Raw genomic sequence first — 13,403 nt, 5'->3', positions numbered from 1 at the left:
AAAGTATCAACTGATTAGACTCAACTTACTATATCAATTAAATGCAATCTTACTTTTCAGCTGTAAACCCAACCCAGCTGGTAACCAGCAGCAGTTTCACAGGTACATGCTCTGCATTAAAGAGATATATACTTGCACACATCCATATGTCCAGGGTTTCAGTACATTGGACCAAATTCTGCCTTGAATTATACTCCACCAACTTCAACAGAATTTCCAGAGTAAACAAAACTAGATCCATCACTGCTGCATAGCATACTTTATTCTCATTCCTTTCATTAATTTTCCTCCCATTTGGCCCCATTCTTAAAGTCCTTGGCAGGTAAAGAGTTAGGCCAATTATTTGGAAACAACTTTTATTTACTGATCCTCATTCGCTGTATAAATTACATAATGCAATCATGTCAGGTAAAAGAAGGATTTTTGCTAATATCTTATTTAAATACTAATTAAGAAGTAAGTTCTAAAGATGTATCTTTAGATACACTTTTATCACTGGTGCACTTGCAAAACATTTAAAAACTTTTATGGGGCACACAATCTTCTATTCCCTTCCGAGCAACTAATATTCATTTAGACACCACATTGGTCTTCTTTCCTTTCCACTTTGTGCCTGCTGTTTGCAAATTGATCCTTATGACTACAAATCCAAGGCAGTTACACATTGAAATTCATTGGAATGCCGCCAGACCTATTATTTGCAGGACTTTCTAGCTGCATAAATAAAATGTCAACTACCTGAATATACCAGGCATACCAAGCAGCATAGAAAGCCATCTGTAAAACAGATGTAAAAAGAGCTCCACTATCTTATTAGGGAAAAATGATAGGTACAAGTGCAGTTTCAAGTAATTGACCCAACAAAGAGCAGAAGTGCATAAATATACAGAAAAGCCAGCACATAAGTTCTTAATATAGATCTGATTAAATTTAGCTGGGACAATGAATTACAATAGATTAGTTTATGTCCATAACAAATGTAATATTTTTCTTTGTACTTTGCAAATTCGGTCTTTCTGCAGATTTTTGCTTACACAGGTGCAAATTCCTTGAATCTGACACTGTTTCCCATCTCACTAGTGATCTTTGCCTTTTGCTTTGCACCCACCAGAAAGCTATACTCCTCTGCCATCTAGTGCTTTAAAGAAGTATATTTTATATGAACTAACAGCTCTTGCTGGCATAGCGTGTTCAATAAGAATACATGAGGGCTGTGCAGAAACCCTTTATTAAAATTTCCTTGCTAAATGGGAGATTAAAGAGAAACTTAGTTTATCAGCCTCTATGGATATCATAATTGATCACCACCAGAGATCACCTCTATCACCGCAGATATTAGTAGAATACAAAATCGTTTCGCAACTGGCATTCTTGTGTTTTATGATGTTACATAATCTTCCTGGATCTTTCTAAAATATAAAATAAATTAATTTTTACATAAGATCATTATAGAAGAAAAGCATAATCAAATATAACGTGTATTTAATCATATGAAATTTTCAGACAAAACAGAATGGCTTTTTCAACTACTAGCAGCTTCCCAATGTATCAAAGTGAAGTTCCCAAGGTATGCCTTGGGATACTTTTTGTTTTTAAACAAACATACTTTTTGTTTTAAAATGGATTTTGGAGTATAGCACTTGTAACAACTAGCGTGCTTTTTGTTACCTTTACTTTACATTGTTTCAAAAGTGTATGTTTATATATTATCACTGTTGCAATCTGTACTTCTTTCAAAATTACACATAAACATTGTTTATTTCAAGTAACAGAGCATGCCACATATTGTAGAGGAATTCTGGACTTAACTATTATTTGTTAATAAAACGAAGCTATGAAAGTCAGCTTTCCTTTTCTTTTGAAAGGAACGTCATTCCCACTAAACTGTTCTGACTCTCATTGAAGATAATTCCTTTCTCAAAAAATTAACTGGTACTAGAACTGCACATACAAATCTTCAATATTTGTCAGTTCTAATTTTTCTTTTAGTGATCACAAATACCAGATATTTTACTTCCCCCCAGCCCCAATTACTCAGAAACCATTATGAAACATTACCAAGCATCTCCTTTTGTCCAGATTGCACAACTGCAGTACTAACATAAGCACTATGGCTGTCAAATGAATCATTACTTAACTGTGACCTGGCAAGTATCTTAAAATTTCTAGTGTTGACACAACCTAACTTCACTCATGTTTCATAAGAACTCTATTTGTAAAGCATCTTCATTGCTTCACTGATCCTGTAACTCGGTAAACTAATGCAATATACTACCAATTATAATTATTACTCCATTAGCAGAAAGCACATGTCCTCTCTCATAGAGAAAAATAATTTTCTTCTTTTCTTTAAATAATACTTCTGTTTTACTGAGAAATTAATTTATGACTCTCAACATCCCAGACTAATTTAGATTATTTCTCTACAGAACCTTTGTCAAAAAAAAACCCCAACAAACAACTAAGACAGTAAGGTGTAACTGGTCCTATGATATATGGACAATGAAACAAAAAAACCCCACCTCTCCCTGAAATACAGACACACCTTTCCCTCTGGAAAAAATATCTGCCTTATTGCTTGGCTAACCTCACCTCCAACATGTCACTCTCATGCCATGCAGCTGTCAAAAGTAAGCTTTCCACTCCGCATCCTGCTTGCCACCTTTTTTTGGCTTCAGTTCTGAACAAGTGTAAAACAGATACAACTGGAATAAATCCTGGTTTGGACAAATCAAAAGAGCTTATATTGTTTGCTTGGACACTATCAATTAAATGGCATCAATTTACACTTAGCAGCTTTCATTGTTCCTTTAGACTACAGAAGAAATGTAACATCTCCACTAACATCTATTCCCACCAGTTATGTTTCAGAACATGGAATCCAGAGCAAGCAACACAGAAGTGCATCATTAAAGCACACACAAGCCCCATCCTTGAGCAGGCATAATTGGCTCACCCACATACAAACAAAGGCTATTCCAGAAAGTGTGTTCCTGTGTCCTTCACTTTCATGTTCCCATTCACAGTGCCACTTTTTGGACCCTCACACAAGCCAAGCTACAGGGAGGTACCCACTAAACACCAAGCTGTAGAAAGCCAGGGATCAGTTCTCTGTAAGCATAGCTCCCCAAACAAGGCCAGCACAAGGAGCAGATACACTCAAGTGCCTAAGAGACACAGAGGCAACATAGCCAGGGTTAGGGGCACGCTTGCATTTTTTGGCAGGAAATAGCTGAGCCATAATATCCAACAGTACTGTTTATGTATGTAAGTCCCAACCTAAAATTCAAAACAGTCTTAAATGCAACAGTGAAAATCCCCAGCTAGATGCTGTAACCATACCACTGAAGTACCAATGGACATTAGAGGGCACAGCTGCCCTCTTTCTGCAGAAGACTGAAGACACGCAGGAACTGCTCACTGTTCTTTGCAGTTTTCCAAGCACACACAGACCACCCAGACTACTTAATGGCAATGGCTGCGAAGGATCAGCTTTGACTCTTCTCAAATCTACAGATTTTCCATCCAAAATTTTGATTTGCTACTTTGCCCAAGAAACCAAGGGCACTTTGAAGGGAGAAATCCAGGCAGATTCTGTAAGAGCCACGGAAATAACCAGACAACTGTATCTTTCCTTGTAAATATCTTTTGTATCTAATCCATATTGGGTTTGAACTTTATTCCCCCTCTCCCAAAAAGCAGCAGCCAAAATCAGAAAGCAGGCTTCCTTAAACTTAACATACCTTTTTCCCCTTTTTCCTTTGTTTTCCCTTTGTTACAGAAGTGTTATTCACACCTAAAACCAGCATAGAACCATTAGCATACAAATTACTCAGTGTACTGTATGCAGAAGTCCAAACCCAATGCAGAACCTGATTTCTCTTCAACTGTTGGCGGCTATGATGTATCACTGAGACGTAATTCCCACTGCATGCTATAGAAACAACACCTGACGGCAAATTTCTATGGCATGACATGATTTCAAGCAGGCTTTCCAAAAGTTCATAGGGTTTCTGTATCAACACTGAATGAGGAAAACATTCTTTAAAATCATGATCTTTCCTGCTGTGGCAACTGGTTTTGTTAGCATTAGGTCTATAGCATTAATTTTGAACAAACCAAGACAGATGCTTCCTGGCTCTTTCAACGATCCGCTTGCCTTCATCTTTTTCTGTGGGCTTTTCTCCATCATAAAGGACTCTGTTGTCTCTTCAGTTGGAGCACTAAATGGTCCTCATTCCTTTTTACACATTTCCAGCCGTATCTGTTGAGTTTCTTCTTTGACCTTTGCATAACAGTAGCCACACAGGACATGTTTCTGTTTCAAGTTTCCACACTCAGGACAAACATCTATGTTCCTCTAAAAAAAGACAGTGGAAAGAGGAAATTATGTAATTTGAACAATGGAAATGAAAGACACAGGGAACAATCACAAACTACTAAAAATGTTAAATGAAATACGAGAAAAATTCAATTGTCTTTTCAAAATGTATTCTTCCTTGTAAAATATATTTTCTGTAATGTATTGCTATGCCAAATGCTTACTACTAAAAATAGCCTATGAAGTCAATACCTAAATCATTATGCCTAATCTGGAAGAATAAAGACCTAACAACTCAGATGCACAGAAAGTACAGAACTTTTCCATTTATACTAGCTGTTTAGCTAAAATTCACATGTTGTTGGCTTACACCTGAACTGTCACTGTTTATTTAACCACAGACCACTGTCACGCATGATGAACGTACCTGTTACAAAGTATTCTGACGATTACAATGTCTCTTAAGTTTATTTATAAACAAATTCCAGAAAGCTTTTTCTGTTCAGTATTGATCACTGTAAGATGAACAATGATTAGCATAAATCTTACTCCAGCATGCTTACTTGCCATTAAGAAAATTACTTGCAGTGAGTAAGGTGGCAAGCCTGCAGAAATTTGGTGATTACCTTTACTTTTATAAGCTTAGGGGTGTTTCTTCACCTGCAGCGATTCACTTCAATGGTGTGCCGCGACTTTGGCGCCGCCATCCACAAGATGCTATCCAACAGGCTTGGCGCCTCATTACTTTCACTGGTGTCATTTACCGGTTGTGGAAGAAAAGCTGGAGCTTGGAGAGCTAGTGCTGGTCCTGAAGGAAAAAGAAAAGCTAATTCATTACAGGCAAGCCCCATTTTCGCCTGCAACCGCGGAAATAAGACACAGATGCAACTGACACTCCCAAAGTGAGGAGGTAAGAGCAGCCAGCGACGCTTCCCACCCTATCCCCTCACTATCCCCAGGGCGTGTGCTTTCCTGCTCCAGCCCCCCTGCCTCAGCCGTTAAACGGTAAAGATGAGTCCCGTGGCCCCGACACCGCCCTCCTTCAGACGAGAGAACAGGCCGATACCTACCCCAGGGCGGGCTCTGGCTCCTGCAGAAACTCGGCAAGAGGCCATGTTCCAGCTGTCCCCAGCAGCGCTGAAGGAGACCACGAAGCCGCGGCAGGGGAGAAAAAAACATCACCTGAACCACCATAGCCCCTCAGAGCACCGCCAAAGCCTCAGAGGAGCACTGAGCATGCGCACCTGTCGCTGAGCCTTCTGGGAAACCGCGAGCCCGGCGCTCCTCGCAGCGCTGCAGGGACGCGGACCGGGACTTCAAGTCCCAGCATGCCCCTCGCTGCCAGGAGGGCACGGCAGCGCAGGGGCACACCGAGGACTTCAACTCCCAGCATGCCTCACTGCATGCCTCTTGGCCAATCGCGCCCCTTGCTGGCCCGGCGCCGTTCCAGGCATGCTCCGCCGTTCGCCACCTTCTTGCCAATCAGCGGACGAGCTGTGTCCTCGTGCCGGAAGCGGGGGGAGCGGCTGCGCCTCCGCAACGGGGGCGGGAGCGGGGAGCAGAGCCTTCTAAAATGGCGGAGCGCGGCTACAGCTTCTCCCTCACTACGTTCAGGTACGCGGGGCGGCGGGAGAAAGCTGTAGGCCCGGGCTCTCGGCGGGCGGGCAGGCTGGCGGGGGAGGGCGGCGCACAGCCTCCGTGTGGAGCGCTTTCCGGCGGTGGGGCGGGACGGAGCGGGGACTTTGCAGAGTCATCGTGGAGCCGGGCCTGCGAGCGTGGGGGGCCGCGGGGCTTGGGCGTGGGGAAAGCGGTGGGGAGCGGGCGGCTTCGCCTGAGGGGGGCATGCACCTTCCAGGGGGCTTCGTGAGCTGAACGGTCGCGGGCGCAAGTGGGGGCAGGGGCTGGAGTTGAGGTGAGAGTGCCGGGCCCGCCTCATCTCCACCGCTGACTTCGGGCCCAAGTGCGGCTGCTGCTCGTTGCTGTAAGTCACAGTCACTGTGGGGCAGCCTCAGGTCGGTCCCCTCACTGGTGGCGCCTGGTGCTTGGTGAAACAGTTTAGGGAACTTAGGGTTCCCTCCCCTCCCATGCTTTAGGCTGGGTCATAATTCTGAGCTAATTGGAAGTGCGTGGTGGTAGCTGAGCTATGGTATTTTGAGAGCTTGCTTCAGAATACACCTTGCAGACATGGGAATGAAAGAAGCCTACAGATGAGTTTTAACTAATTTATTTCCCTTCCTGCTGCCCTTTGCAGGCAGTGCTCACCTTGCACTTTATCTTGTGCACAGCCTGCATGTGGGATGATTGCACGCACAGAATGAATATGCTACTGGAGTGGTACCTATTGAAGTGTTGCTCTAATACATATGCTTAAGATTAATTCAGAGAAAAATACTTTCCATTCTTTTTTTGACTAACTATTAAGCTATCCAGAATTACATTATAGCTATACATAGAAAAACTGAATGCAAGAATCTTTGTGCTGTTTTAGGTAAAGCGTCCCCTTAATCTCAGAGGAGAGTAACGCTCTGTAATTGCGAAGTAGATTACAAAAGGCTTGTTGATGTTAAGCAATTGAAGCAGTGCACAATCTAAAATGAGGAAAAGAATCTTCTTAGTGGATGGATGCAGCTGAACACACTGCTTTACTTACATGGGTTGAATTCATTTGTTCTTGGAAATGGTTTCCTAAGGGAGTTACAAACATTTTGTACTGTATGGAAACAGTACGTGCTCTGAAACATGAAACCATTTGATTTTATACTCACATGGAAGAGAATACACTTCTTTATGCTTTCCCTCATTCACCTGTTCCTTGTACTAATAATTATTTATTTTAGCTTGTACTTACTTTTAAAATATTTTGCTGATGTTTTGTATATTTTAATTACTGGCATAGAAAACTATGGCTATGGTTTGTTAGTGTTTTGTAGCAGAGAAGATAGAATTAATACTTTGTCACCTTTATACACTGTTTATTCAGTAATATAAATATTCAGTGTATAAGTAACTATACTAATTGATTATTGCTTGCTTGCTTTTTTCTAACTCTTCTAAGCACTGAATTATGTAACTTTCTATTTTACTTCTGCACCTATTAACAGCAGTGTCTCAAATACAGCCCGGAGAATAGATCCCACTTGCAAAATCACTTGTCCAGTGAATACTGCTCTGTGCTGTCCTTTTCCCTGGGGATCAAGAATGGACCCCTTGATCCCCCTCATTCTGAATGAGTCAGTTTGTTAGGCTGATACTGGCTGCTCTGTTCTGATGACTCTGCACCCATTACTAGAACAACACAGATCATTAAAACAAAATGCCCGCGGATGGAACGGGAGCTGTTTCTATCTTGTGCCATTGACCTGGTCTGTGCTTATCAGGCAAAAAGAGTAGCTGTTTTCCTTGTATCTTTCAGCAGTGGGCATCACTGTCTTGAAAACTTCTGCAAATCATACCATGTGTATGTATGGTATATACCATACCAAATGTAATGCCATTTCAGTAGAAAGTCACGAGACACTTTGAAGATTTTCCCTACTGAGTGGAAAACTTGTTTAAAGTGGTGTAGTGCTGGAGAACAGACATGCCCTTCAACCTGCATCCCAGTCACTGCTCCTGATCTGAGACACATTAGCTTTCATCAGGATTGTAGGCAGGTGCTGTATGAGTATCCCAGTAGTACTGTGTGGCAGTGAGTTCTGTGCTGAACCGGTCTAGTTCCTTTAGAAACTGTTATGAATCTTCAGACTTGCAGGGTTTTAGTTGGTGGTTTGTTTTAAATCAGATTAGAATACGCTGATACTAGGTGTAAAGCAGCTTAGAGAAACAAGTTAGCATCAGAAAAGTCATGGGAAAGATTTGAGCATGTCAGAATTGTTTACTTTTGCATTTTCCTTTCTAGTCCCTCTGGAAAGCTTGTTCAGATTGAATATGCTTTAGCTGCAGTGGCTGCAGGAGCTCCATCGGTTGGGATTAAAGGTATGTTCAGAAAATAACTTCTTTAGCAAAGGATTCAGGATTCTGAGTATCGTTGGAGAGAACTAAAATAGTTTCGATGATGCACTGGGTCTTTGTTCATTTTGCCTTCTATTGCATATTTTTTTCTTTCAGTGGGTTTTCATTTGTTATAGTGGGTTTAATTTTATTTTTTTTCTTCTGCAACTCAATAAGAGGGAAGGAAGCATAGAGCTTCATGCTAGGAGAAGAGAATTGTGTGGGTGATTTTGGAGACAGTCAACTGGTAGAAGTAGACATCTTTTTTTTTTTTTCTTTAATGTTCCTGTCTCTTAACTAAGTCCAACTGTGTGTCCATATATATAAAAATTACACAAAAAGTTAATTCAGCTGCTCAGTTATGAATATGTGCTTTAGAATCTTTAGAATGGGGTTTTGGGAGCTGTATAATTATTTAAAATTACAAACGAAGTGTTGAATGGATTCATCAAAGTATCTCTGTTTAATGTGGTTGTAAACTTGAAGGGTTTTTTAAAAAGGGAGAAGAAAAATTCTTTACAGTCAGATAAATTTATTCTGTGTTTTGAGTGCTTTCCATAATTTTAGTTTAATACTAAAAAGAATTTCAAAAATCTTGTTCCTTTCCAGCTGCAAATGGAGTGGTATTGGCAACTGAGAAGAAGCAGAAGTCTATCCTTTATGATGAAAGGAGTGTCCACAAAGTAGAACCAATTACCAAACATATAGGTTTAGTGTACAGCGGTATGGGTCCAGATTATAGGTATTACAAAATTTTGTTTGGTCACCATTTAGATACATTTTCATGCAAGAAATGTAAGAAACAGAAACAGATGGCAATTAGCTGTTTCGTTCTAAACATATGGCATAATATTATATTGTACTTCAATGTATATAAATTCCACTTTAAGTTTTTCCTTATAATTCAATACCTTGTCAAATAACCTTATATCTAAAGTGAGTAGGGAATGAACAGCAGTGTAATTCAACTGTAGTTTCAGTTTTAAGTATTTCAGAGATTACACGGTTGATAAAGATAACCCAGCACAGTCTGTGTTTTCTTACGTTGTTGTTATACCAGATATATCAACTCCTTAGGACAGTATTTATTACGAGTTTTCAGTTTGAGTTGTAACAACTAGTTGGAATTTCTTTGACATGCTAATTTTGTCTTTGTTTTTAGAGTACTTGTGCACAGAGCTCGGAAGCTGGCCCAGCAATATTATTTGGTTTATCATGAGCCCATTCCAACAGCTCAGCTAGTACAGAGAATTGCTTCTGTGATGCAGGAGTACACACAATCTGGGTATGTAGTTTTCTGAATTTTGAAGTTTCTTAGAAAGATAACATTGAAATGTAATGCATAACAACTACCTAGCGATTCCATTTTTTTGTGTCAAAGAGGCAGTTAGTTTTTCAATGGAAAGAGTGTCCACAAAAAGCAGGCTGGCGAGAGGACTGCTGGCAGCAGGTGAGATAGGGTCTTCATATCTTGCAAACACACATCAGACCAGGCAGCGTGCTTTTGGATTTGTACTGTTGGTTGCCTAGTCAGTCATTCCTGATCACAGCTCTGGGCTGGAGGGAAGGTTAATGCATCCAAAATAATTCAGTCACCTTTGGGTTTCACTGAATGAATTTCACACAACAGCTGTGTTTTTTCAGTTTGAGGTTTTTTTTTTTTTGCTTGTAGTGGTGTTCGTCCGTTTGGTGTATCACTGCTAATATGTGGCTGGAATGAAGGGCGGCCCTATTTATTTCAGTCAGATCCATCCGTAAGTATCTTACGTTTGTAAATTCTGCTGCTTTTATAAAACATCTAAATCGTTATATGTGCTCCTGAAATACTTTCTGTGTAAGAATGCAGGGCTAGAACAAAAGATCCCTTAACATCAGAAGTCAGAATGAGCCATTTCAGTAGGTGCTTGGAGCAAGCCTGGATCTGTAGGTGCCTACATGTTCCTGTCCTGTTTGAGGGATGGCATCTGTTTTTGCAGGGTATCACCACCCTTTTTCATGCCTTCCCACTTAGTTGGTAGTGCCAGTAAGAGTGGCACTGCAGGTGCAGCAGGTACCAGGAAAAAAAATTGACTGCTTATGCTGCTCAAATAGTCATTCCCTAAACTGGGTGGAAGCTATGCCAAATTCTGTTGCATTGTGAAATCTAATGCATATGCTTTAAATTAACCACTGTAATTAAATACTAAGTGACTTGCACTGCATATCTGAAAAACTATCCTTTGATGCATGTGTGAGTTGTAATACTTTACATCTGACAGAAAATGTGGTTATTGTAGTGATCATTGATAAGCTTCAGAAATTTGAATTATTACCTGGTGCTGAAATGTAAAAAGCAAAATGCAGGTGCCCTGTGTAAGGCAGCTTGATTGAGGCATAGAGCTGCTGATGGCCTTCATGCCAGAGGAAAGAAGTGGTGGCTAAATAGCCTAGTAGTACCTAAGATAAATCAGATGGCTGATTTGGAGCAAGTTGTTTACAGTACTTAATCTTAAAAAAAAATATAAGGGGTGAACCTGAGGAAAGATCTGACTGTGTTCATTCTCAAGGGCAAACGTACTATTTCTGTTTAAGTAATCCCAAATCAAAACTATGCTAATAACTTACTAAATTAATTTTTCAAAGTAGTGAGAGGATGAAAACAGGTGGAACCCTGTACAAATGTTTTGTGAATTTTCACAACATATGTTTCCATATCAAATTAGTCTGAATGTGATCCAAAACAGTCTCCTATATTCTCTGAACATTGTGTGTTCATAATTGCTTCCATACTTTTTACCAAGTAACTGAATACATGTCTGACCAAGTCACGCAGAACAATTCAATGGATTATTGCTTTTACAGGGAGCTTACTTTGCGTGGAAAGCAACAGCGATGGGCAAAAACTACGTCAATGGGAAAACATTCCTTGAGAAAAGGTAATATATTTGATACTTGTCGGGAAGGATACTCTGTTTTGTTCAGGTTCCATGTTAAAACTGCAAAAAAATGCACACTTTTAAAACTTTGTTCTGATAATCTTAAAATACTTAAGATAAGATGCTTCCAGTTTCTTATTTATACATGCACAGGAAATCTGTTGTATTTAAACTCAAACTTCTGTGTTTATAGAGAATTATTTCAGTGCAATAAACACTATATTAAACATACTTGCAAAAATATTGTTCTGTACAGTAGTGACACTTTTCAGATTTCAAATATGTTATTCAAATAACGTTGACTATTAATTTCACAGTGCTTACAAATAATATTTGTATAAGAAATAGAAGATTTTAGTAGTGTTTGGGTTTTTAGAAACTCCAGGTTTATTAGGATTTGGAAACATAGTTGTCCCATGAACTTCTAATTACAGATACAATGAAGATCTGGAGCTTGAAGATGCCATTCATACAGCTATCTTAACACTAAAGGTTAGCAAAATACTTGAGAAGTAAGTTCATTACTCTTATGACATCACTGATATGATTCACTGAACAGTTTTTTCTTTAATAGGAGAGCTTTGAAGGGCAAATGACAGAAGACAACATTGAAGTCGGCATCTGTAATGAAGCTGGTTTTAGGAGGCTAACTCCAACTGAGGTTAAGGACTACTTGGCTGCAATAGCCTAGTAGAAACCAGCAAGACTGTGTGATTCACACAAAGGTCTTTTTAATTTTGGCTACTTAAATGTTTTTGTTTGCAGTTTTTGCATATGTATTTGTACATGGTTTGTCTGAGAGATTTTTTAAATATCATGGATGCAAATGCAACAGTCCTAATACATGGAATCTTATTACAGGTAATTCCCTTGATACATGGAATCTTTGTACACAAAATGCTGTACAAAATGTAAAATTATAATGACAGCTTGAAAAAGGCTAAAGAATAAAATTTGAAGGCCACAGTTCTGGGGGAAGGTGTGTCTGTGTCTCTCTAATCACAGCTTGTTTATCTGCAAAAAGCTGAGACTTCAGTATCTTTATTGTTGAGGAAACAGAATCTTCCACATACAGCCATGATAAACTCATGTTAGACCTTCTTTTAAAGAATTTAAATGTTGAGTGGACAGGATAATTTTTTCACTTTGGAATATTGTTTAAATGTTAAGTAACTTCCAAAACCGGTGTTATCTGGTGTTACAGATCATGTACTTTCACAAAGAGGCAGAACCATTTCAGTGTGACCTGTCATCTATCTACTGGAGCATCTCTGCTCTGTCTTTGTGTCTCAAGAACTTGTTTTCTACTGCATTATTTTTGTGGCCCTAGAAATCGCACTTTTCCAACCCTGAAATATTGTTAGAAATAATGGAAGTAATAACTGAAAACTAAATTTATTTATCACAGTCAATAAAAATTCAACAGGAGTTACAAAGCAAGATGAGAATATATAATGTAATTACTTTATCCCTTGAATTGTGCTGAAGTATTTTCCAACTTGCAAGGTAACCCTAAAGGTGCAGTAATGAACAGAACACTTAATGTGTGGGTGTTTGTATCAATACATTTGTTACATGTGTAGAGTAATTCAGGCTATATTGATACACAAAACTTACTGCAAAAGAAACAGAATAAATATATGTACTATTTTCAGCAGAAATCTGTTTTTTAAAAGCAGGCTTTTAACAGTTCTACTGTTTGCTGATTTTATTTTCTTTTAAAGCAGTCAATAATGAACTGGGAGTAATAGCTGGATCACTCTGCTTGTAGTTAAGGTTAAGCAGGTATGGGAGCAGCCTGACAGGTTACATGGTAGCCAGCTGTAGTTATGTAGTTAGTCTGTAGTAAGCAGTGTATAAGCTAATTGATCTGTTCTTTTCAGTGTCTGTTGTCTGATGTTTTATGTTACCATTAGATAAGAATTTCTGACACTTGCCATAAATGAAGTTTTTTTCTTAATGTCAGAAATAAAAGCTATGTCCAAACAATGCATTAAGATACACTCCAGATCACTTTTCGAGTATTTTACTCTGAAAACCAGTTCATGCTCTGATTCTTCTAGAGAAACAGCTAGGAGTTGAAACTGGAGAATTTTATATTGCTACATCTTCAATTTAGAAAATTTATACCCATTTGTTTTTTAATGCTATATAAATATTTAAAGGAGTTTTCTATA

At 39.2% G+C, this 13,403-nt stretch overlaps 2 protein-coding genes across 2 annotated transcripts; one reads left to right on the top strand and one right to left on the bottom strand.

Moving 5' to 3' along the window:
- Positions 1-339: 339 nt before the first annotated feature.
- MRPL32 (mitochondrial ribosomal protein L32) lies at positions 340-5,624 on the bottom strand. The gene is given in 4 exon segments (XM_056336739.1): positions 340-4,199; positions 4,202-4,360; positions 4,948-5,129; positions 5,392-5,624. Coding segments are annotated over 4 exon segments (561 nt in total). The 5' UTR covers positions 5,516-5,624; the 3' UTR covers positions 340-4,103.
- Positions 5,625-5,817: 193 nt separating this feature from the next.
- On the top strand, positions 5,818-12,192 carry PSMA2 (proteasome 20S subunit alpha 2). Its single transcript, XM_056336427.1, has 8 exons — positions 5,818-5,935; positions 8,220-8,296; positions 8,921-9,053; positions 9,474-9,596; positions 9,984-10,065; positions 11,153-11,226; positions 11,661-11,718; positions 11,801-12,192. Exons 1-8 carry the CDS (start codon positions 5,895-5,897, stop codon positions 11,915-11,917), a joined length of 705 nt encoding a protein of 234 aa, XP_056192402.1. The 5' UTR covers positions 5,818-5,894; the 3' UTR covers positions 11,918-12,192.
- The last annotated feature ends 1,211 nt before the right edge of the window (positions 12,193-13,403 follow it).

This window comes from Falco biarmicus, chromosome 4 (genome assembly GCF_023638135.1).
Source record: "Falco biarmicus isolate bFalBia1 chromosome 4, bFalBia1.pri, whole genome shotgun sequence".
Taxonomy (NCBI): domain Eukaryota; kingdom Metazoa; phylum Chordata; class Aves; order Falconiformes; family Falconidae; genus Falco; species Falco biarmicus.
This window is presented reverse-complemented; position numbering and strand designations above follow the sequence as displayed.

What these genes read in the sequence shown, in the direction of transcription:
- PSMA2 (XM_056336427.1), top strand. Translation starts at nt 5,895, where the DNA reads ATGGCGGAGCGCGGCTACAGCTTCTCCCTCACTACGTTCAG. An exon ending in TTCTCCCTCACTACGTTCAG is followed by an intron (nt 5,936 to 8,219) that starts GTACGCGGGGCG and finishes TTTCCTTTCTAG; the next exon opens with TCCCTCTGGAAAGCTTGTTC. An exon ending in TCCATCGGTTGGGATTAAAG is followed by an intron (nt 8,297 to 8,920) that starts GTATGTTCAGAA and finishes GTTCCTTTCCAG; the next exon opens with CTGCAAATGGAGTGGTATTG.